Source organism: Mastomys coucha, unplaced genomic scaffold (genome assembly GCF_008632895.1).
Source record: "Mastomys coucha isolate ucsf_1 unplaced genomic scaffold, UCSF_Mcou_1 pScaffold14, whole genome shotgun sequence".
NCBI lineage: Eukaryota > Metazoa > Chordata > Mammalia > Rodentia > Muridae > Mastomys > Mastomys coucha.
The window spans coordinates 64,311,909-64,335,642 of NW_022196896.1; the positions used below are offsets into that span (position 1 = coordinate 64,311,909).

At 50.6% G+C, this 23,734-nt stretch overlaps 2 protein-coding genes across 4 annotated transcripts in view; both read left to right on the forward strand.

Annotated features, from left to right (window-relative positions):
• The window catches only part of Cnnm4 (cyclin and CBS domain divalent metal cation transport mediator 4), a 39,482-nt gene extending 37,067 nt beyond the window's left edge, over positions 1-2,415 (forward strand). Inside the window, exon 7 of the mRNA XM_031367182.1 lies at positions 10-2,415. Within this exon, the coding sequence (XP_031223042.1) occupies positions 10-207 (198 nt within the window). The 3' untranslated portion in view covers positions 208-2,415. The remainder of the gene's footprint in view (positions 1-9) is intronic.
• Positions 2,416-7,126: 4,711 nt separating this feature from the next.
• Cnnm3 (cyclin and CBS domain divalent metal cation transport mediator 3) lies at positions 7,127-22,463 on the forward strand. Of its 3 annotated transcripts, XM_031367185.1 has the most exons (9): positions 7,127-8,384; positions 14,306-14,449; positions 15,449-15,598; positions 15,890-16,059; positions 16,191-16,287; positions 16,590-16,723; positions 17,088-17,226; positions 19,269-19,367; positions 20,419-22,463. In XM_031367185.1, exons 1-8 carry the CDS (start codon positions 7,148-7,150, stop codon positions 19,316-19,318), a joined length of 2,121 nt encoding a protein of 706 aa, XP_031223045.1. In that variant the 5' UTR covers positions 7,127-7,147; the 3' UTR covers positions 19,319-19,367; positions 20,419-22,463. The 3 variants fall into 3 exon arrangements, with proteins under 3 accessions (XP_031223045.1, XP_031223043.1, XP_031223044.1); XM_031367183.1 differs by lacking the exon at positions 19,269-19,367; XM_031367184.1 differs by lacking the exon at positions 19,269-19,367 and having other exon boundaries at positions 15,452-15,598.
• Positions 22,464-23,734: the final 1,271 nt, after the last annotated feature.

The window sequence follows — 23,734 nt, forward strand, 5'->3', positions numbered from 1 at the left end:
CCTCTGCAGATAACAAGACAGCAGTACCAGAATGGACTGATGGCCTCCCGCATGGACAACAACCCCCAGCTCACCTTGGATGGCTGTGCCACCTGCTCAGAGAACTTTACCGAGAGGCCCGAACTGCCCATGGTGGACGAGACCACAACTCTTCTCAATGATCGCAACTCGTTGCTGCACAGAGCCTCCCAAGAGGGTGCCATCTGACAGGAGGGCCCGGGGACTCCCGCCCACCCTGCGGGGGTCTCCCCAGTGGGCCCACATGAAGTCAGGGAGCCTGTTAGGCTAGAAGGGGTGCAGGTAGATATCCTGCATGACTGAGCAACCAGACATCCCTGTCCAGGGGCTCTGGCTGCAGATGGGGACCTCTGAACAGCTCTGCCATGACGCCTGCCCAGCCCAGCTAGTGAGCAAAGGCTGTTGTTTTTTTTTTTTTGAAACACTGAGAGAAGTTTTAAGCTAGGCTCCTTGCTCCTCTTTTTAAATATCATTTGGGGAAGGGGAGACAGGGTTAAGGAACTTGATGGAAAAGCAATTTTTTTTTTCAAGAAGCCCCACAAACTCTTAACGGGGGGCGGGAGGGAGGGTTCTTCCGCCCAGGAAGCAATAGCCATAACCTGTTTCCAGCGGAGACCTTGAAGCCTGTGTCTGTCGCTCTAGGAGGCACTCTGCTGCAGCAGCAGGGGCCTGGAGCCACAGGAAGGGATTCCTGGGAGGTAGCAGGATCCAGGTGATAATGACATCAACTGGGGATACACAGGGGCTGAGGTCATAGAGAAGTGCTGAGCAACGCTTCAGGGACGCTCTGACCCACCCCGGCATCCATCAGAGAAGAATCCATCTGCCTTTGTTAACTGTGGGAGCCAGTGATTTCCTAAGGGCTCTCCTGGAGAGGCGGGATTCAGCTGAGACCCAGGCCCTGGCTCTCAGCTTCCCCTTTGGATGGTTTTCTCCTGGAAGGGTCTGGCTCCAAGAGTTAGGCATGGTCTTTGGCCCTGCAGTTGCTTACCTGCTTCCTGGCTATGGCTTCACTCTTACCAAAGGTTTTCTCTCAGAGGGGAGAGCATCAGCATTAGTGGTGACTTGTGGGGCACCCCTTGAGGTTTCAGGCTGAGTCTGACGATACGTAGATCTGTGTCAGCAGTTCTTTCTACCCGCTCACCTGCAAGAAGAGTCAGGACTCAGCAGTCCACCCAGGAAGGTTTCTTTCCTGACTCCTCATTCTTATCTCTATCCTGGTCCCTCTGAGGACTGAAAGCCACCCAAGCTGGGTCATTTCATCCTTGCCTGCATAGCTGGCTGAGGACCGCCTGAACTCATTTCCACTTAAGGACCCACTATGAGAGGGCAATGCTAAGCTTGGGCTAGAGCTTCTGGTACTGCAGAGCAATCCTGCCCCAGTGCCACCTGGAAACCTGAGTGGAATCAGGCCATGAGACACTTGCACACTGCTATTGTTGGGAGACTGTAGGACCCAGGGCCACATCTATTGTTAGGATGAATGGAGCTAGAGTATGAGAGACAGGCAAGCGGGAGCAGGAGCATGGGCCATCTGTGTTTATTCATTCACTCCTTTCCTCAGCCAGTGGAGTCCTGTCACCCCATGTACTCTGCTGTCTGTGTACCCAGAGAATCCTAACTCCCAGGATGCACCAGGGTGTCCTGTACCCCAGGCCATTCTCAGGTTTCTTCCACTCACAGAATTAACTCTGGGAAGCCTGGAGATGGCGGCTCTCAATGATAAGGGAAAAAGACATCAGACCTCTAGTTCCTTAGAAAACTCTTAGTTCTTTATAGGTGCAGCATACTCCTGGGTCTCTAGATGAGGTGCCTAGCTGTGTTCCTAAAAGACCTAAGTACCAGGTAGAGCAGAACCATGTGGTGGGTGTGAGGCAAATGTAGCAGGCGCACTCTTCCACGGCTACCTCTCTGCATCCACAGTCACCACCTACAGACAGTCCCCGCCCCTCCCTGCCCCACCCCTCCTCATTTAGAATCACTTCTTGCAGAGGGTCATAATTATTTCCAAATATTACTGGTCTGATGACTTCCTCCTCCCGGTGCAATTTTTCACTTCCTCTTCCAACCTCTGGTTCCTGGGCAGAGCCATACCCTGGAACCGGCCCAGTCTGCACGTCTTCCAGCAGAGGAGGACTCCGCAGATGGCATCCAAGTGGGTGGGCAAGTCACAGTCGCCATAGCAGATGACTCCTATTTATTTTGCATTAAGATTTTAATTTGTATATTTTTGTGATTTATTTTGGCATTGTTATGAGTTTGACTCTCGGGGAGTTTTGTTGTTATGACTCTTGTGTCTTTTGTCACAAAACAATGATAATATTTGCTAAACAATATATGGACTTTATTTTTGATTGGTAATAAAAAATGAAATGCATATAATTTTTGGTGAGCGTATAACTTGGGTATTTTGCTTCTGTACTACTTGCTGTATGTTGTAGAGACAGAAGTGACTAGCTGTCACTTGTGACAGGACAAGGGCAGTTGAGTATTGTAGAACCATTTGGAAGTGAAATACAAGAAGAACTGTAATTTACAAAGTATATATAATGAAGGCAGTTGTCACAGGAGTTGTGGAGAGGCAGCTGCTGGCAGACATGCAGGGCAAATAAGTCAGATGTCATAGGATTCTGTTAGCAAGTGTTGGAATGGAGCAACCAGAGTGAACAAATCGCTCTCCTTCCGCTCTGGGGGCTGAGAGCTGTTTGGGCTCCATGCCATAGTGGGATGGTGTTGTTTCACAACACACAGAAACTACTTTGTGTATGTCGGTGGCGTTGGGGGTCGGAGTGTCCATCTGAAATGGCTGGCCTAAGGCTTCCTCTCTGCTGCCTAGGTTATCACTCCGAACCGCCACTGGACCCCTTCGGTGGCAAGCATACATGGTAAAAACTAGCATGTGCAGTCCTGGGCGCCAAGGCCAGAGAATCCAGCAGAGCTCAGATGGGCAGTTGTTTTATTTGTGCTTGGTAGAGGGTCTCCCAAGTTGATCTCATGTAGTGGTGACCCACTGTTTCCAGCTCCTGGGTGCTGGCGTCACAGGCATGCACCACCATGTTGTTTGAGACAGGGTTTCTATTAAGTACCTCTAGCTGTCCTGGAACTCGCCCAGTACACCAGACTGGCTTCAAACTCAGAGATTTACTTGCCTCTGCCCCCCAAGTGCTGGGATTCAAGATGTGCACTGCCACGCCCAGCCCTGGTTGGTTAAGTTGTTTCTGATAAAAGACCTTGCTCTAGAGAGCTGGCTGGTCTCCATTTGCCTTCCTTCCTTCCAATACCCTGGTAAAGCTGGACATGCTGGCGCATGTCATCTCAACACACAAGAGGCTGAGGCAGTAGCATCATGAATTTGAGGACAGCCTAGGCTTCATAGGAAGGCCCTGCCAACAGGGAAAAAGAACACTTGGGTAGGCAACAGAGGGAATATTCCAGATGAAAGGCTAACGTAGATATGTGTATACAGGGATGGGATGAAGTAGCAACCGTCTGTTGTCCATCACAAGTGTGTTTGGTGCGGAACCCCTATGACACACCAGCTGCCAGCTTTGTGAGGAAGAGCCCTGGAAGAGATTGTTTGTCCAAGGCCCTTGCCCCTCCTGTCACTTCTATCTGGGACATCTCTTCCTAGACCTTATAAGGCTTGCCCCTTGTTTTATTTCAACCTCCGATCAAATGTCACCTCCTTAGAGAGGCCTCTCTTGATTCCCTTTATTTCGGATAGCATCATGAAATCTGCTCAGTGTTTCCTCATCCTCTCCTTATAACACTTCCTGCCAGATCTTACAATGTTTCCTGTTGTCCCAGCATTGGTTCTAAGCTCCAGGAGGGGGGAGGCTGTTGCTCCTGCCAGAGAGTCCCAGCCTTTAGGAAGGTACCTGTCCTGCACACACTCAGTATAGGAAATGCTTGTCACACGAGCCAATGAAGATCACACTGAGCTAAGATGCAGAAGCTAGCCAGGGAGGTCACACCCCTCCCCCTCATAGCTATGAGGTTTTTCGCTTTGTTACATTTTTATTAGTAGTATTTTAAAATTGATGCTTGTATGTGTATGTTTGCAGGTACACGTGCACGTACACCATGCGGGCCATGTGTGGAGGCCAAGGACAACTCTGTGGAGTTGGTTCTCTCCTCCCTTTCTGTGGGTTTCAGGGATGGAGCTCTAGTCACCAGCCTGGTACAGCAGGCGCCTTCACACCCAGAGCCATCTCACCAGCCCATGTTCTGTTTAATACACCGTCTCTATACAGCCCAGGCTGGCCCTGGAATTTCAATTACCCTGCCTCTGCCTCTTGGGTGCCAGGATTATATAGTAGTCACAACTTTTAAATAATAAAGATTATTTAATAAATGTCTTGATTAAAAACTAAAGAGATGCTCTGGCCTACACGGCCACTAAGGGAAATGTCCCAGGGAGCACCAGAAAGAAACCTAAAAGTCAATCGTCTCCATTGAAATTGCGATGAACCAGAAATGGAGCAAAGAATGGCCAGGATAAAGAACGCTCTAGACCTAAACCGACCACTCTATCAGCCTACATTCTTCATGGGCTCAGATATGGACAGTTTAAAAGGCTATCTGTTGTTTTCTACATTTTACTCAACCTTCTTTCACTCAAGGTTTTTTTTTTTTTTTAAAGATTTATTCACTTTTATTTATATGAGTACACTGCAGCTGTCTTCAGACACACACCAGAAGAGAGCATTGGATCCCATTACAGATAGTTGTGAGCCAACATGTGGTTGCTGGGAATTGAACTCAGGACCTCTGGAAGAGTAGTCAGTGTTCTTAACGGCTGAGCCATCTCCAGCCCCACACTCAAGGTTTTTAGCCTAAAAAAAAAAGCAGAGAGAGAGGAAAAGTCTCTCGAGTTCCTCCTTCCTTTCCTGCAGGCTGTTCCATGCCGGCTGATGGCTTCGAACATGTGATTCATTGCATGCACACCATCTGTTATATCTCAGTGTTAGCATTTTATCTTGACTCGGAGACATGGTGAAAACTAAAGGTTGTATTCACTCTACAGCTCTGGGACTTTTGTCCTTAAAGGCAGCAAGACAGCTCCAGTGCAAAAGAGCAGCCACGTCTTAACTGTTTCTATCGGTAGCTCGTTCTGTCTTCCACTAGAGGCGAAACTCCTTGTGGCATATAGCATTGTTCAGATAATAAAAACAGGAGCAGAGATGCGACTTGCCAGCCACCCTTCTGAGCTTACAATGTAGAAGAGTCACTGCCAACTTTGTAAAGACTTTCAGGGGGACTTTGTTTAGTTCTCAAGGGTGTTTGTGTGTGTGGGTATGCCACGTGTGTGAGGACAGAAGAGGGCAAAAGGTTCCTTGGGGCTGGAGAAACAGGTGGTGGTAAGCCACCTAAGTAGAGGTACTGAGACCCACATGAGGGTCCTCTGGAAGAGCAGTATGTACTCTTAATCCCGGAGCAATTTCTCTAGCCATTGTTTTGATTTTGAGACAGGATCTCACTATATAGCCCTAGCTGGCCTCTAACTCACTCTGAAGCACAGACTGGCCTCTGCTGGGATTACAGGCATGCTGTTGCACCCGGATAAGAGGTTTTCACCATCTGTTTCCCTCCTGGTCTTTCCTCATGGGCCTATCTTTGCACATGATCTTCTATACAACTTGTGGCCATATTGCAGAAACTTTTTTAGATTGGTCTTTTCAGGTCACTGAGTTATGTCTACAGAGTCCTTTAAAAAAAAGAAAAAGAAAAAAAAACATTCAAGAGGCTGGAGAGACAGGCTCAGTGGTTAAGAGCACTTACTGCTCTTGCAGAAGGCCTGGTTCCCAGAACCCACATGGTGGCTCACAAGTGTCAACTCTAGTTCCAGGGGATGCAGTGCCCTCTTCTTGCCTCCTTGGGCACCTGCACACACAACACACATGCATATATTTGGGCCCACACATACACACAAACAAAACAAAAAGTATGTATAAGATGTATACATGCCTTAGGATATTTATGGAGAAAGTAGAGAGAAAAGCACAAAAACATGGATACCCATATAAAGACCACATACAAAGAATGAAGAACGCTCCATCCGATCCATGCAGGTGTCTTCTAAAATGAAGACAAAACCCTCTAGAACAGCTTTCTCAGCCCAAGGAATCAGAATAAACTGCAGTTGTGAAGCTAGCAAGTATGGAAATTCCTGATAGCTGCTACCTTCCTGCATGGCTGGATGATCCGAATGTCAGGTGCATGTCAGAAACCAAAGGCACATGGACTCAGTCTCTAAACATCGTTTTATTGTAAGATTAATTACAAGAAACAGGTATGAAGACTCAAGGAAACTGATTTTTCTGGGTCTGAGTATTTACTATAGATCTTCCTGTCAAGGCAACTTCCTCAAAAGCAGGTGTCTGTCTAGATATCCACGGAGCCCAACACAAAGCTAAGAGACTTTAGCTTTAAAACAAATCAATAGAGCTGGTTGAGGTTAAGAATGTGTGCTGAGGAGCGCCGGGCAGTGGTGGCGCACGCCTTTAATCCCAGCACTTGGGAGGCAGAGGCAGGCAGATTTCTGAGTTCGAGGCCAGCCTGGTCTACAGAGTGAGTTCCAGGACAGCCAGGGCTCTACAGAGAAACCCTGTCTCCAAAAAACAAAAAACACACAAAAAAGAATGTGTGCTGAGGACCAGAGTTCAGTTCCCAGCACAGCTTCTCGGGGGATCCGACGCCCTCTTCTGTCTGCCCAAAGCACTGCACTCGCAAGCTCAAACCCACACACAAACACAAATAATAAGAAAATCTTTTAAACAAACGACTCCAGTCTTCCCTGTGCCAAGTCCCTGGTTCTTATTCAACTCTTAGCCTAGCAGGCCAGAGGGTTAATGACCTTCCTTTGCTCGTCCACACACGCCGGAATGTAGAGGTCGTCCCAGACGGCCGCTCCGCGTCCTCCCAGGCCGGTCGAGCCCCACGCCCCCCGGGCCGCCCCGCCCCGCGCCGCTTGTTTACTCCCCGGCGCAGCCTAGTTCTCCCCAGTGCCCGCCCCCGCCAGTCGCTTATTGGTCAAAGTGACGCGAAGGCCCGCGCCTATTGGTCGCAACAGCAGAGGCGCGGGTGAGTGGGGTAGGCTGCGCCCGAGGCCCAGAAGGGGTAGCAGGCCATGGCGGCGGCTGCTGCGGCTGTGGCGGGTTGGTTGGGCTGGGTGCTTGCCGCGCTCTGTCTGGGCAGCACCGCAGGGGAGGCGGCGCCGGGCGCGGGACTACTGAGCTTCTGCACGGAGGAGGACGGCGCGCCGGGCGCGGGCTCCCTGCGCGGAAGGGCAGCGCCGGAGGCCACTTTGTGCTTGCGACTCTTCTGCTCGGGCTTGGCCAACAGCTCCTGGACCTGGGTAGCCCCCGAGGGCGCAGGCTGCCCTGAGGGCGGGCGGGCCACGGAGCCGGAGGAGGCGGCCGCCCCCACGGGCGAGTGGCGCGCGCTGCTGCGCCTGCGCGCCGAGGCCGGCCACCCGCGCTCCGCGCTGCTGGCGGTGCGCGTGGAGCCGGGTGGCGGGGCCGCGGAGGAGGCGGCGCCGCCCTGGGCGCTGGGGCTGGGGGCGGCCGGGCTGCTGGCTCTGGCGGCCGTGGCGCGCGGCCTGCAGCTGAGCGCGCTAGCACTGGCGCCGGCCGAGGTGCAGGTGCTGCGCGAGAGCGGCTCGGAGGCGGAGCGCGCGGCGGCGCGGCGCCTGGAACCCGCGCGGCGCTGGGCCGGCTGCGCCCTGGGCGCGCTGCTGCTGCTGGCCAGCCTGGCGCAGGCGGCACTGGCAGTGCTGCTGTACGGGGCGGCGGGCCAGCGCGCCGTGCCCGCAGTGCTGGGCTGCGCGGGGCTGGTGTTCCTGGTGGGTGAGGTGCTGCCGGCCGCCGTGAGCGGACGCTGGGCGCTGGCGCTGGCGCCGCGCGCGTTGGGCCTCAGCCGCCTGGCGGTGCTGCTCACCTTGCCCGTGGCGCTGCCGGTCGGGCAGCTTCTGGAGCTGGCAGCGCGGCCGGGGCGTCTGCGGGAGCGCGTGCTGGAGCTGGCGCGCGGCGGCGGCGACCCCTACAGCGACCTCAGCAAGGGGGTGCTGCGCTACCGGACCGTGGAGGATGTGCTCACGCCGCTCGAAGACTGCTTTATGCTGGACTCCGGCACTGTCCTGGACTTCGGCGTCCTTGCCGGCATCATGCAGAGCGGCCACACGCGCATCCCAGTGTACGAGGAGGAGCGGTCCAACATCGTGGACATGCTGTACCTCAAAGACTTGGCCTTCGTGGACCCCGAGGACTGCACACCGCTCAGCACCATCACCCGCTTCTACAACCATCCACTCCACTTTGTCTTCAACGATACCAAACTGGACGCTGTCCTGGAGGAGTTCAAGCGAGGTAAGGGGATGCCCCTGTTAGAAATGGTCTCGCCACGCCAGAGAAGATAGTGAAACTAGACCAGGCCTTGCACCTGAGAATGACCTTTGGAAATATTTAAAGACCCACCGTTTAAAAGCGGAAGGAAGTGCTGTGGGAGTCTGATATGGGAGGATCGGAAGGTGGTTACCCTATTTGTTAAATTAAAAAAAAAAGTTGGGGGTGTAGCTCAGTGCTTGCCTAACATACACGAAGTCCTGAGCATTCCCCAATACCACCTAAACCCAGGCAGTGGCCTACCTGCTTAGAAGGATGGAAGCCGGCCTGGACTAAAGATTTCGTCTCAGAAATGAATGAATGAATAAAGCTCCATTGGCAGGCAGCAAGCATGCCTACTTGGCTCTAATCCCAGAGGTTTTCTTCTCCTGGGCCGTATTGTGCGCTCGGGCTTCCTAGTTGCCCCAAATTCTTGGATAGTAACTAAAATGATGTCAAGAGGGTTAGGTAACTGGAAACTGTTGTCCTTGCCTTTTAAACATTAAATTAGCTGGGCATGCGATGGTTCCTGGCCCTTCCAGATTGGGACTGAGAGAACTTTCAATTTAATGTCATCGAAAGCAACTCTTGAATAACGATTTAATTTTCCTTCTGGCTTTTTCCTCACTCTTAATTTTTTTTTTTTTTGAGATTTTTATTGTTATGTGTATGAGTGCCTGTGTTGTTCCTCATGCATGCAGTGCCTATGGAACCCAGAAGAGGGCGCTGGGTTCTTTGGGACTGGAGTTACAGCCAGCCACCCTGTGGGTCCTGGGAACCGAACCCTGTATCCTCTGGTGCTCTTGACAGCTAAGCCATCTCTCCAGCCTCCCCCCCTTTCATTTAAATTGTTTTTCAGTGCATGCCAGCTACCCGCTCTTCCCAAACTACATCCCCAGTTCCAGTCTCCCCCTTTTTGCCTTAATTGTTAGCATCCAGAACCTGCGGTGATAATTGGGCGGGTCCACAGACCTGTTGCCGGGGCAATGGCCACCATATTCCCAGAATCCATTGGGTTCAGCTCCCACCTTTACCTGGACTGCTACATCACAACCTAAATATATATATACATATATATATATATGTGTGTATGTATATATATATATACATATATATATGTATATATATATATATATATATATGGATACTTTCCTTCATCTTGCTCTCTCTCTCTCCCCTCTCTTTCTGCGCTGCTATCTCCTACTCCCTCTCAATTAAACCTCTTACACGTGGAATTGTCTAGGCATGGTGTGATACCTGCAGACGCGTCCGCTGCCGCTCAAACACATCATTTATGTCTCTGGGACTCCCCCTTAACCTTAACTCTCCATTTTCACCAACTCCTTTCATTCTGTTTGAGCAGCCCCTTTTTTTTTTTTTAAGATTTACTTATTTTATGTGTGTGAGTGTTTTGCCTGCGTGTGTTTATGTACACTGTGTGATGTCTGTGCCTGAGATGGTCGGAAGAGGGCTTCAGAGTCCCTGGAACTGGAGTTATGAATGGTTGTGAGGCACCGTATGGGTGCTGGCAACAAAACCCAGGTCTTCTGCAAGAGCAAATGTGAAAGTAAAAACAATGAGACGCTCCACATGTTAATATATGGACCTTTAGGGGGCAGGTGGCACACACATTCAATCCTAGCACTTAGGGAAGCAGAAGCAGGCCGATATTTGAATTCATGGCCACCCAGGGCTGCACAGAGAAATCCTATCTTGAAACAAAAACAAGGCGTGTGTTCCTCTATAGCACTCCACCCTCGTCCCTGGACTGGCTGCTTTCCAGAGCCTGGGTGCTCCTGCTCACCAGGTGTGCTTCCTTGGAATGGAGGGTGGGTGTGCACCAGGGCTCTGGCTGGAATGGAGGGTGGATGTGCACCAGGGCTCTGGCTGGATTGGGCTGCATGATACCATGTTGCAAATGGAGCAAACCCCCCTGACCTGGGTCCTGGGGCTCCAGGGCCTGTCAGTGAGTTCCTAGAGAGTCACTGCAAGAGGCAGCTCTCGGTGATGTGATGAGATTGATGCTCTTGTATTGAATGGAGTGTGTGCCAGGCTCTGACGGGCACCCTGATGCCCAGTCTCCCTTGTCTTTGCAGGAGACCTGTGTGTAGATCATGAATGGGTGAACGGGAGGCTTACGTGAGCAGCTCTGTGTCTGACCTCTCAGGTGTGTCCCGGCTTTATCCTAGAACTTGGTCCTGCAGAGTTTCTAGGGAGTGGGTAGATAGTCAGTATGGTGTCTCAGCTGCTGTAGCCCTAAAGCAGGTCACTTCCCACAAAGTGGAAGCCAGCCAACAGGGTTCTATTCCATCCCTACCTACTTCGAGTCCCCAGGTCCTAGGAAGACTGCCACAGCTCTCTTGCTCTATTAGTTTACCAAAGAAGAGAGGCTTAAGTCTGGTGTGCTTGTCAGTCTAGTGACTCATTCCTGGGAGATAGTGTTTGTTAGCACCCCGCAAATTAACCTTTTAAGGACCCTGGATGGATAGGGTCCATTTCTTCCAGACTAGTCATAAGCCTTCTGTTAGGAGGGGAATACAGAGACCATCATTGTCCCTTTGATGCCCCAAAGTCTCGTTAGATTGCTCAGTCTCATCAAGGGCAGTGGCATATGCCTTGCTAGAGCACGTTCTGGTTGACCTGTATCAATAGGAAAGAAATGTCCTAGCTGAGGACAGAGGCAGGAGGATTGTGAATTTGAAGCCACTTAGGATGGGGCTGGGGAATGATCAGGGGAGGTATTCATCATAGTGTCCCACTCCAGCTGGACCTATGCTTTGCCTCTGCAGCTCAGGTTAGGATGGTGGAGGGGTTAGGGTTGTCCCTGTTTGGAGAGAGCTGCATTTAAGCTTCAGGGGTTAGTAATGGTATTAAGGATAACATGGATGAGAGCTGTTTTTCATTGCAGACCCTTAGTTAAAGTGTTCACAGAGGGAAGATGAGTGGAGCCCTTGTGTGTCACCTTATGGACGTGGGTAATTTGATCAGCAGGGCTGTGAACCAGGAGCACTGCCTCCGTATTTCGCTTTTTTGGAGACAGGGTCTCATTGTGTGGCTTTGGCTCCCTTGAACTCAGATTCTCCTGCTTCCACCACTCAAGTGCTTGCACTAAAGTGCTCAGTTGTCCCATACCTAGAGTGTCTGTTTTTTACTGATTGGTAGCTGATGTGGACACCAGTGATTCAGGGAATCCAGGTCAGGTGCCACGTTGGCCTGAGGAGGTGACCCAGGGAGGCATTAGGAGGTGGAATAGAGGATATGTACTGTGCTTGGCTTAGGGCTGTGGAGCCAGAGGTTGTATTGGAGGGCGCCTCGGAGTCTTCCTGTATGATAGTGTTCTGGCTTTCTTAAGGGCTGGAGCCAGAAGCAGGTGAATATTTTCTTACATTGGAATTTGCATCCCAAGGGGTAGATTCCTTACAGACAGCTGATACCAGTCTGCAGACAGAGTCTGGGTTAACTAATCTATCTCCAGAGCTACAGGAGAGGTACAGAAAGCTTGAGAGCACGAAGCATGCAGAGGGTGGGGCTGGAAAAGCTGGCCGGGAACAGGCTGGACGTCTCAGAATGTCCTGAACGCTAAGGGATAGACCACTTGGCGGGGGGGCTGAGGGGAATAAGGAGAGGTCAGCAGTGGGGTGTCCGTGGCTTTTGTCCTCCAAGTGCTAGAGAAGGAGCCCAGAGCCAGGTACCGGTCAGTCGAGCACTCTGCCATGGAGTTTTTGTCCTTGTTCTTTGGTCCTGGGGCTGAGGAGTAATTGGGAGAATGAACATAGGTGGCCTTCATGCACCGTGCATGGCTGTAAAGTTGAGCCCAGGTAGCAGTGGACGAGCACAGGACCAAAGGATGGAGGGTGTGTGGCAGGGCAAAAACCTCTGCACTTGGGTTGGGTTTTAGGATGGGAAATTGAGCAGGTTCCACTCAGCACGTCAACAGGAAGGAAATGTTACCGATGGGTCCAGCCATGGTGAGGGGGCTTCAGATTTGGGGTAGGTGACCTCTGGAGAACCAAGCATCCTGATGCTGAAGGACTTGGGGCTGAATGTCTCTCTGTTTAAAAGAACTGTTCCAGAAGCTGCTCAGTGACATGCCTTATAGAAGCAGTGGGGTCCTTTCTGTCCCCCTTGACCTCCTCGGTCCTGTAGTGAATGAGGAGCCTCCTTGGCCTCTGCATTTCCATGTGTGCGTCCTTTTCCTCCCAACTCCTTTATTCTTTTCTCTTAAGAACAAAGGACAGCCGGGCAGTGGTGGTGCACACCTTTAATCCTGGCACTTGAATGCAGAGGCAGGAGGATCTCTGTAAGTTCGAGGCTAACCTGGTCTACAAAGCAAGTTCCGGGACAGCCAAGGCTATAAGAAGAAATCCTGTCTCAAAAAAACCAAAAGAAAAAAAAAAAAGAAGGAACAAAGGGCATGTTACAGTCTCCTGACATTACAGTCTTTCGATCACTTCTCTCTACTACCTGCCAAGCATCTGAGTCTATGGTAGCCACTGATCTTCCTGGAGCCTCGAGTCTCTGGTATCTTGTTCCCTGCCTTTTGGGGCCCTGCTCCGTGTGGTCAGTTCAAGCAACATTAGTTTGGGACATGTTTCCGCTGGGAAGAGGTGCCTCTGGCAATGATTATTTTGTGTCTGAAAGAGAGTGGTGTAGCGCACCTTTAATCCCAGCACTTGGGAGGCAGAGGCAGGTGGATTTCTGAGTTGGAGGCCAGCCTGGTCTACAGAGTGAGTTCCAGGACAGCCAGAGCTACACAGAGAAACCAAAAAAAAAAAAAAAATAAGAGAGTGCTTTGGAATTGCAGTGACTTGTGTTTTCTGTAAAGCAGTCAACCCCTGCTTTCTTCCCTGCCAGCCCCACATGCCTCTTGAAGAGAGGAAGGATTAGGGGTAAGCTTTCACTCAGTCTCTGCCTTCACCAGCTTGAGATATGGTTTACTGTCATCTTTCAAAAGCTGAGTGATTGTCATGGTGCTGATGAGTCAGACCTTAGTTGATGAGAGGAATGTTAGCACGTGATTTTTCTTAATATGCATACATACATGGTTGCTTTAGAAGAGAGCAAAGGGACTTGAGGCATAGGTTAGTGCTGGCAATAGAAAACATGAGGCCCTGGTTTCTGTTCCCAGCAGAGCGCGCGCGCGCACACACACACACACACACACACACACACACACACACACACACACGGCATGCATCTTGATAGGTCTCCTGGCCTCAATAATTGCAGTACGTTTGAGCCTGCTAACAAAAATGAAAATTCTAGAGCCTTTGGTCTGGTTATTTCAGCCTGTCATGGCAGTCATAGCTGCCAAGCTTCTGTGGAGCTGGCCCAGCCAGACCTGTCTAGTGGGGACATAATGTTAATCCCTAGAGCCTCCCTTTCTGTTCCGCTGCTGCCTTGGAAAGGCCTTCTGTCCCTTCACACTTTGTCTTATGATGTATTCGCATGTGTGGGGCCTTCTCCAGTTTATTATTGAGTCATCCTGTTACAGCAGGCCACAGAATTGTGAGCCTTTTTCAGAGAAGTCCAGGAGCATAGGAGATGTTAATCCTTCCTGTTAGTGATACACAGAGGAACTCACTCTTGCAAGGAGGGAGCTGAATTGAGGTGGAGCTCCAGCTCTCTGAGTGGCCTTTTAGAATCCAGCCTTAGGGTTTGAGAATTCAAAACTCTCATGTTGCACTCGTGACTTTCCCTGCCTGGCTTTCCCTGCCTGGCCTCACGAGTTTATATCCCCTGGCAGATCAGCCCTTGTGGGAATGGCACCTGCCAGCTAGCTTCGGCCAGCCCCAGCACTAGCAGCAAGGATTGGAAGGAATTTAGAAACCTGGCAGACACTGACTTAGCAGACTGAGCAGTTGTCAGGGGTCTCTGCAGGCTGCAAATAAGTGTCCCTCCTACAGGGAAGTCCCACCTGGCCATTGTGCAGAAGGTGAACAACGAGGGTGAGGGCGACCCCTTCTACGAGGTACTGGGCCTGGTCACCCTGGAGGATGTCATCGAAGAGATCATCAGGTCTGAGATCCTGGATGAGTCTGAAGACTACCGTGAGTTTGACAGCTGCTTTTCTCTAACTCGGAGCCCTTCCAGCAGCCTCAGGGGCATCTGTACCTGTGGGTCTTAATGCTGCTGAAAACTGGGTGGAGCTCCAGCCAGACCAGACCTCCCCTCCTCTGGTGTGGGCTAGTGCTGCCCCTCCACACAAGCCATGCAGACCAACCTGTGGTTGAGTTTGTGACCCCTGTGTGAGCAGAGGGCTCTGTAGGCAGCCGTCCATCATTGGAAGAAGCTGCTCTTGGCAGCCCCTTGCCTCTTTCTTCTGCTTTTACCCAGCCCACATTCCTTTGTGCTTAGCTCCTTGATATAGTCTTTGAATTGGATATGAAGGCCAATAGTAGAATATTTGTGTAGCTGGAATGGGGTAGAGTTTGATCACCTTCACCACACAGGTTTAAAAAAAAAGCTACATTAAAATAAATATTTTTTAAAAAAAATCCACATGCCAGGCAGAGGCAGGTGAATCTCTTGAGTTCCCAGCCAACCAAGGCTACATAGTAGACCCTGTCTCCAAAATGGACAAAAAAAATTATTTACTACCAAGCAGGTTGTGGGACCTTTGGTAGCTGGAGCCTCCCTCACATGGCCACTTGGAGCCCTGCACTGCCATGTCTGTGTCTTCAGTTCTGTTCCTGGGCTGAAGTCACCAGGGTAGCTGCTGCCATTTGCTGTGGGGGATGGCCAAGCAGCCTTATCCTGAGGGGCATTCTCTCTCCTTAACAGCAGGAGAGCCAGGCTGCCTCTGGGCGTGGCCAGAATGTGAGCTGTCGCCTCCCTCCAACCCTGGCACTAGGGTTATTATCTGGTGGCCATGGCAGCTCAGTGTCTTGCAGGAAGCAGTCCCGAGGTTATTCCCTTAGGGTCCTGGTGAAATCCTCCCTGAAGTCCCTGGACCTTGGGAAGAGGGCATAGGCCGCAGAAGCACTTGCTCTGTTTTTGTTCACCGTGGGGCGCTGACATCTACTCATACCATCTGTTTACTACCCCAGCAGACACCAAGGTGAGGAAGAAGACCGTTGCCCTGGGCACCCCTCTCAAGAGAAAGGAGGAATTCTCCTTATTCAAGGTGTCTGATGATGAATATAAAGTAAAAATCTCGCCTCAGCTGCTCCTGGCCACCCAGCGCTTCCTTTCCCGAGGTGAGGGTGAAGGGTGGTCCTTGCCCCTGGTCTCACCACCCAGAGGGTCAAGAAACCACCCAGGCCAGACACCAGGCTCCTAGCGAGCTGGACAGAGCTAGTTGGTGTCTCCTGGTAAGGCGTGTTCTGGGAACCTCATCTGGCTCATGTTGTATGTCCTCTTGGCTCTCTTGTGTGGACTGCCGCAGCCCAGGGGCCACTGGGAGAGCCCAGGAGGCAGCAGCAGGCAGGTGTGATGACAGGCCATTTGGGCCCCAGTGGACACTGTCCCTTTCTCCCACCGTGGGGCAGAGGTGGATGTGTTCAGCCCATTGCGAGTCTCTGAGAAAGTCTTGCTGCACCTGCTGAAGCATCCCAGTGTCAACCAGGAGGTGATGTTTGACGAGAGCAACCGCTTGGCCGCACACCATTATCTGTACCAGCGCAGCCAGCCAGTAGATTACTTCATTCTCATTCTGCAGGTAACCGTGGTTGCCCAGGCCCGAAGCCTGAGAGTGATCCAGACATACACCCTTAAACACGGGGCCTGACAGCTTCTCTATACTCCCCCGTGATGGGAGAGATAACCTGTCTGCCTCTGTTGTCTACCCAGGGCAGGGTCGAGGTGGAAATTGGGAAAGAGGGCCTGAAGTTCGAGAATGGGGCCTTCACGTACTATGGAGTGTCCGCTCTGACAGCTCCATCTTCAGGTAAGCCATGGCCCCTTTGGAGCTGAGGGTTGTGGATATGGCTAGCAGAACTGCCCTTGACACTCTGGCACTGTGGCAGGTCTCTGTGTCTGCCCACAGTGAGCTTCTTGTCACCAGGTAGTGTAGAGGGCAGAGCTGCGTTTCTGCCTTGATCACCCAGTCAATCCCTACAACCACTCCAGGGTGGCTCCCCCATCTTTCATGTTCCCACCATCCCCTCTCAAAGGTGACTTGAAGGTAGGCCTTGGGGGCTGTGCCGTTGTCCTGTCAGGTTCCACTGCCTCTTATCCTTTCTTCCGCAGCTCACCAGTCCCCAGTGTCTTCACGCCAGCTCATCCGCCATGACCTGCAGCCTGAAGCAGCTGACAGTGCCCGCTCCTGCACGTACTGTCCTGACTACACTGTGAGGGCCCTGTCTGACCTGCAGCTCATTAAGGTGACTGTCTGGGCTGTGTGTTGGTGTTCCTTCAACTGCCTTTGTGTCCCCAAGGGGCTAGTCCAGCTGGTCAGTGTGAGGATGGAGAGTGAACTCAGCTTGAGAAGATGTGCTCACACCCTGAATGTGGGCACCCCCTGCTCCCCTGGGCTGTTGGGGTCTGGGCCTGCCTGAAAGCCTTACATCTGATCTCTCTGTTGGCAATCCTGACACTTGGCCAAAATCCCAAACCCCCTTGGCTTGAAGGCTTTTTGCCTTTCGCCAGTTTAAAGTCCTGCCTGTCAGATGTCAGAGACAGGAGCTCTGTTGTCTGTCCCTCACAGAGGCACCTGCTGGGTAATTTCTCTACTCTCTTATCCTCTAGGTCACACGGCTGCAGTACCTTAATGCACTCCTGGCTACCCGAGCCCAAAGCTTGCCTCCGTCCCCAGAGAATGCTGAACTCCAGGCTATCCCAGGCAGCCAAACCAGGCTCCTTGGTGACAAGTCCAGAGAGACAGCGGGTAAGTGTCACACTGTGTGCATTGTGAAATGCTGGGGTCCAGAGGTCATGTGGAACCCCACTTTGGCTCCCTGCTTCCGTGTCTTGCATCTTTTTTGTTTCTCTGTGTATCCCTTCCCTTGCTATTTGTAGAAACTTGGATTATACCGAATTATAGACTAACTGGCACTCCAAATAGAGGCCAGCCTTTTCTCTCTTTGGCCTCTTAGATGTCTTAATTAGTTCTTGATAAGTGGAAAGATGTTCAGTTTAGAAACCTTCAGCCCACTTAAGATCAGAGTTAGGTCTAGAGAATCAGTTTTGCCAGGACCAAGGAACACTTGGTGTGGCGCTGAGTAGACATATGTTGACAGTGGAGGTCTATAGAGCAGGAAGCAGAAGGCTCTTGGGTGGGGAGCAGTTTGCATTGTGGGTAGGCACTGGTGTGAGCAGTGAAAAGCCAGAGGTTTTTCTGTTGTTTCTTGAGTTGATCAGTCCTTGGATAAGGCTCAGTATTGCCAAGCTGAGCCTCAGAAGTATTCTGGAAGGTAGGCAGGCAGGCTACCGCCTGTCCCTCACTCCATTCTGCCACCTTCGAGAGCCAAGTTGTTACCAGGCATTTACTCTGCAAGCACCATGTTTAGAGCTGACTGTCTCCTCTGGCACAGCTGCCCATCCTGGGAGGTGGTAATGCTGGGCTTGTCCAGTACATGAGTGCCCATGGCTACAGCCTCCCAGGAACTTAGAGCTATGGTCCCTTGAGATCACAAGCATGTTTTTACAGTAGAAATTGCTTTCTGAATCAGGTGATTCACAGGTACAAAGGACAGAAACACCCACCCACCCCCACCCCCAACCCCCAGCTACAATGATGGCTCAGCCCCATGGGCTGTAGCTCTAGATATTCCTGGGGGACAGCATGTGAGGCAGACCTTGTATCCCTGGCTGTGGGCATGGGCCACCTTCAGTTTCAGAAAGGCATATTTAGACCGTGTTACAGTGCTTACCATGAAATACCCAAGAGTAGAAGTTCACATGGTCACATTAGCTTTATCGAGACTTGTTTTTAAAACATGAATGTTTTCTGGCTCCATCCACTACTCAGACTGTGCAGACTAAGCTGGGAACAGTAGCTCTCCTCTGAGGGTGCTTTCCACCAGGCAGTTTTTGCTCTCCTTCCCTCCCCCCCTCTGTCCTACCCTCCCGCTTCATTTCCTCCTCCTCCTTTCCTTCCCTGCCTCTCTTTCCAAGCACTTGGGGAATTGAACTTAGAGCCTTGCCTTCACTAGGTGACTTTCTACCATTCGAGCTGTACCTCTGGTCTCTGTAGAGATCTTTTTTATTCCTCTTCTCTCTGTCTACTCTTTGAGCTATCCTACAAAAGAGTAATTTACAGTGGCTTGTGGGCCATTACTCCTATGTAATGGTTTATCCACCACCCTACTTGCCCCATTGAGGTTCACCTAACTCTAGGGTCTTCCTGTGTCCATCCCTGTCTCTGAGGAGATTAGTGTTACTGCACAAGCTGGTTTGAGTGGAACACTGATTAAAGTCGTGCAGAGAGACTCAGGCCCTGCAGACTTGGGTACTAAATCCCTGACAGAAAAGTGCCTTTGTTGAAAGGTTTGAAATGTTTGAAAGGTACAAGAACTTTAAATTGCCTTACATCAGGGGTCGGCAAACTGTGGTGCCAGAGCCCAATTTGGCCAGCTGCCTGAGCTTATACATAAGTTTTATAGGGCCTGCTCATCTGTCTGGGTTATGTCTGGCCACTTCTAAGTGGCCAAGGTGCAGCTGAGTAGTCGGGATAGCTGGTGACTTGCAAAATCTAAACTCTTGGCCCTTTGCCAAGTTTTCTGAGCCCTGGCCTCCAATTCAAATGGTAAGTCCTCCCTCCACGTAGTGTGTTTATGGGACTGCTCACCATGGTGACTTCCCTCTGTGGTCCCAGCGACACTTGTGAGATACAGAGCTCTCCCCAGCCTTCCTTGTGGTGTGGAGCTGAGGCGGGTCCCTGCCACTCAACAGCCTGTTTCCTCTTCTCTCTTTCTCTGCTCTCTTCAGCCTTCCCAGTCCACCTTTCCCTCTTTGGCACACTTGGAAACTGCAGTTGATAAATGACTGTGGACTAGTGAGCATTTTTTGTTTTAAGAGGACACCAAGGTAAATATCTCTCTTCCTTCCCCTTTGCTTTCCTGTCCCCATCCTTTAGCTGTTGGCCGACACTGCGGGCAGCTTCCCAGGCTGGGGTGTGCTTCTCTCTCTTGGTGGGAGGAGTTGGGAGAAGTACTAAATTTTACTTTCCTCGTGTTTACTTTTTCTAGAAGACGGGGACATGAGACACCTGGTTAGTCCTTGAACAATTAGCTTCCTTGTAGCTGTAGCACAGGGACTCTTGATCATCGATAGAAGGTTCTTTTTGCCCAGCATAGCTGCCTGAGCCTCCTGAAGTAAAAACTGCATAGCACCCCGTAGGTACCATGGCTCATGCCTATAATCTCAGCACCCTGGAGGATGAGGCATGCGGTCAGTCTGCACTACATGGTGAATTCCAACCCGCCCAGCAAGACTTTGTCTCAAAATAAAATACGGGCTGGTAGTATGGTTCTGTGGGTAGATTTGCTTGATGCCAAGCCTTATGAACTAAGTTCAGTCCCCAGGACCTAAGAAGGTAAGAATTGATTCTCAGAGATGGTCTTCTGATTTCCATACACATATGACACACACATACCCTCACATGTGCGTATGTACACACCAAAATCAGTATAAGAGAAGCTGGCTTACTTTGAAAAATGAATAAAATTAAGTCTAAAGCCAACTGTGGTGGTACACCTTTAGTTCCAGTTCTTAGAGATAGAGATGGAAAGGTACAGATGGTACAGAGGTAGAGATGGATAGGGTTCAAGGTCAGCCTGCACTTTGTAAGACCTTGTCTCAACGCCTCCTGCCCCAAAGAAGGGAAACACTACTCAGCAGACCAATGGCAGGATAGTCTAGAGCCAGTCTTTGTTCTTCATGGGTGGCGTCTGGCCTTGCAGTGAGTTTCTCTTGAAGCCTGCTGACCATGTTCCTAATGGCTCTGATGGTTCCCAAGGTATTCTGAGGCCCATCTGTCCAGGCTGCTGCTCCTTGTCCTAAAGGTTCAGTACCTGGTTTTGCACAGCCTGCTCCCTTGACTAGTGTGAATACCATTTTCTTTTTCCCTTTTCCTTAGGGTCCACCAACAGCAGACCCAGCATCCCAGTGGAGGAGAGCCCTGGGCGGAACCCAGGAGTGTAAACTGCTTGCCAGGCAGCCCCGAGCTGGAAAATGGCCAAGCATTTGGGGAGCAGGGAGAGCTGAGCAGGAGCTTTATGCCAGCCTGTCCCCACCTATCCTGGCCACGTTTTAGATGGCCCTTACAAGCTGTGGGTCCTGGGCCTCCTTGGTGCCAGAGCCTCCAGCCGTCCTGCTGTCCTTGAGGAGATGGGACTGACAGAGCAGCCCCCCAGAAGCCTGTTTCCAAGGGGACAGAAGAAACAGCATCATCTCTAGTCCCCAGGGCCCAGCTTCCCCTGATGCTGTAACAGCACAGTGTTTCTATGTACCCTGAGCCCAGTGCCATTTGGGGACAGCTACTGCCTTTACATGGCCTTGGCCTGTGCTCATTCTGCTTTTGACTGGCCAACCCTCTGTCACAGATGCCACTTTCTGAGCAGACCAAGAGTGCTGGGTTCTGATGGAAGTGTTCAAATCTATGGCCCTGCCTGTACTTTTTGGCTTCCCTTACAATGCCAAATTTTGATTTGCGGACCCCAGTTTTTCATGTGCCAAATCTAAGAGCACAGCTCCCCAATAAGTCTGTGCCCCAGTTCTGCTCCCTCCTGTGGAGGAAGCCTCTCTGAGCCTCTGCTCAAGTCATGAGCAGGCTGGCCCGGGGTCAGCTTGCATTTCTTCCCCATTTTGGCACAGTGCCACCATGGATTTTGTTGGGTTTCTGTTTGAGGTCATTTGTGGAAGGCCAAAGGTCGATGTTGACTGACCCAGGGCCGTGGCCACCTGTTGGACCTGTCGTGTGCTTTTGCCCTGAGCATCCAGGGAGGTGTGCAGCTGTAACTTAGCAGCACTCAGTGGGGATCGGTTGTGAGCCTGCTACGTCCTTGTTGCTTGCTAAGAAGGCACGGTTTTCTCGTATCTGAAATGTTCAAATTCTGTGTGCCTTTCTGTTTCTAGTGATGTTTTAGAGACACAGGGATGGGAAGACTCTGTCTTTCTCTTCTTGCTTACCTATACTTTCCAGAGTTTTAGCCCTGGGACCATAGATTGGGGTAGGAAGGAAGGATTTCTAGAACCTTCCTTAAAAGAATATGGGCCCTTGCAATACTTGGAGGCCAAGAGAACAGTGGTACGCTTGCTAAAAAAAATGTTCTAAAGGAATATGCTCTAAAAACAAACCCAGGTTAGGAACAAATACTTTAAATCACCTGTCTCAAACAGAATTCTAAATTTTGGCTGAATCTCAGAATCAAGTTAGAACCTTGGATACCTATGCTCACCTTGAACCCCCAACCCAAGGCTGTGGTCTTGAAGTAGTTTTAACTACTCCTCCTAAAAGAGTCCCCTGGGCCTTTTACCAGCTTCTCCTAATGTTAACATGTTAAATAGCCTTGTCGCATTTATCAAAACTAAAATGTTAACATTGGGAGTACTCTTAACTGAGGCCTTGATTTAGATTTTCTTTGATTTCTGGTAATTGGATTCCGGGGTAGAATGCCAGGATTCACTTGGAGCCATTGCTTCTTTTGCTCTAACTTTGTCTTCTGTAGTAATTGCAGATTCATAGGAAGTGGCAAAGATGCAGAGCCCATGCACCCCAGTGCTCCCATCTCACAAACTCTAGTGTAGCCACCTCTATAGACCTGAGTAACTGCTGTGGAAGACTAGCCCACTGTCCTGGCACTACCAGGGTTCCCCTGGACCGTCCCTCAGAGCCACCTGCCCCAGCCCTAAGCCCTGGGACCACTAGACTGTTCTTCAGCTCTGTCATTTTGTCATGTTAAGAATGTCATTTAAGAGGCTGTGTCATGTGCAGCCTTTGTGATTGACTTCATTCAGCGGAGTGCTCCGGAAACTGTTCCAGGTCAGTGTGTCAATGGCGTGCTCCTCCTCCTTGCCAAATGGTATCCCGTGGTGTATTCATTGTCCTGTCAGAGGACATCTGGGTTGTTTCCAGTTTTGGGCCTTTTCAAAATAAAGCTGCTATGAACATTCACATACAAATACGGTGTGAAGATTGGTTCTGCCTTGGGGAAGTGCCAGCAGCACAGGTGCCAGGATGTTTACCTTAAAAAAAAACGCCCGGCCTTTTGGTGTAGCTGTGCACAAGTTTAAATTCCTACAGGAAATGTAGGAATGATCCAGTTTCTCACCCCACCCCCCACCCCCATGGTCAGGTGACCAGCAGTCCTTTGCTGTGGTTCTTGTCTAGTTTTCCTTGATCTCGTCCAAATACGAGTCTGTTCATGTTTTCAACTTGGCGACTGGTCTATGTTCCTTTCCATGTGTTTATGCATCTCCACCCCCACTCCCGTCTTTTTTTTTCTTGAGAACTACTCAGATATTCAGTTTCTAAAGTCCTTCATTGGATTTTTGATTTGCAAAGACTTTAATCTGTGTAGTACTGTAGTCTAGATCTGGATTGTAACCCCCAAAGCCCGTATACTAAAGACTTAATCCCTGGGCTGCCCTTTGAGGCAGGTCCTCCCGGGTTCATCCAGGCTTGACCTTGAAGGGGTGTTGGGCCTTGGCCTCTGCCGTGTACTCCTTCTTTATAAGTATGTGGTCTAAAGAACCAAGCAGCTGTGGGCTCCTGTGGGCTCCCGTCTCAGGCATTTTCTCTCAGTAACAATATTAACAATGAACTGTGTTCTCACAGCAGGGTCTTGTATAGGTGGAGTTTGTTTTTGGTTTTTCAAGACAAGAGTTTGTGTAGCCCAGGATGGCCTCAAACTCAGAGATTCACCTGCCCCCCAAGTGCTGGGTCTAAAGACGTGCGCTGCGCTGCAACGCCTAGGTCATCCTAAAGGTTTTTGTGATTAAATTCATTTTTATCAAATTTCCCATTGCACTTTTCTCATATCTGTCTCAACTGCCTTTCTTCCTAATAGTTTGTTTTACATGTAAGCTGATGATCCATTTTGAAATAATGTTTCTTTAGGTAAGACTTGGGTCATAGCTGGGTTTTGTGTGTGTATGAGTGTTTTGCATGTCCGTGCTTAGTGCCTACAGAGGCCAACAGACATTGGCTCCTCCGGACCTGAATCCTTTGGAAGAACTGTCTGTGTTGCTGCTCTTCACTGCTTTGCTATTGGTGTTATGGGAGTTGGTTGTTGGTTTTTGTTTTTTAGGCTCAGGCCTCAAACTCTATAATCCTGCCAGGCAGTGGTGGCGTATGCCTTTAATCCCAGCACTTGAGAGGCAGAAGCAGGCGGATTTCTGAGTTCAAGGCCAGCCTGGTCTACAGAGTGAGTTCCAGGACAGTCAGGGCTACA

Excerpts from the sequence above, each read along its gene's own strand:
- Cnnm3 (XM_031367183.1), top strand. The coding sequence starts at position 7,148 with ATGGCGGCGGCTGCTGCGGCTGTGGCGGGTTGGTTGGGCTGGGTGCTT. Across the intron at positions 16,288-16,589 it reads TCTGACAGCTCCATCTTCAG|CTCACCAGTCCCCAGTGTCT; the intron begins GTAAGCCATGGC and ends TTTCTTCCGCAG. Across the intron at positions 16,724-17,087 it reads CTGACCTGCAGCTCATTAAG|GTCACACGGCTGCAGTACCT; the intron begins GTGACTGTCTGG and ends CTTATCCTCTAG.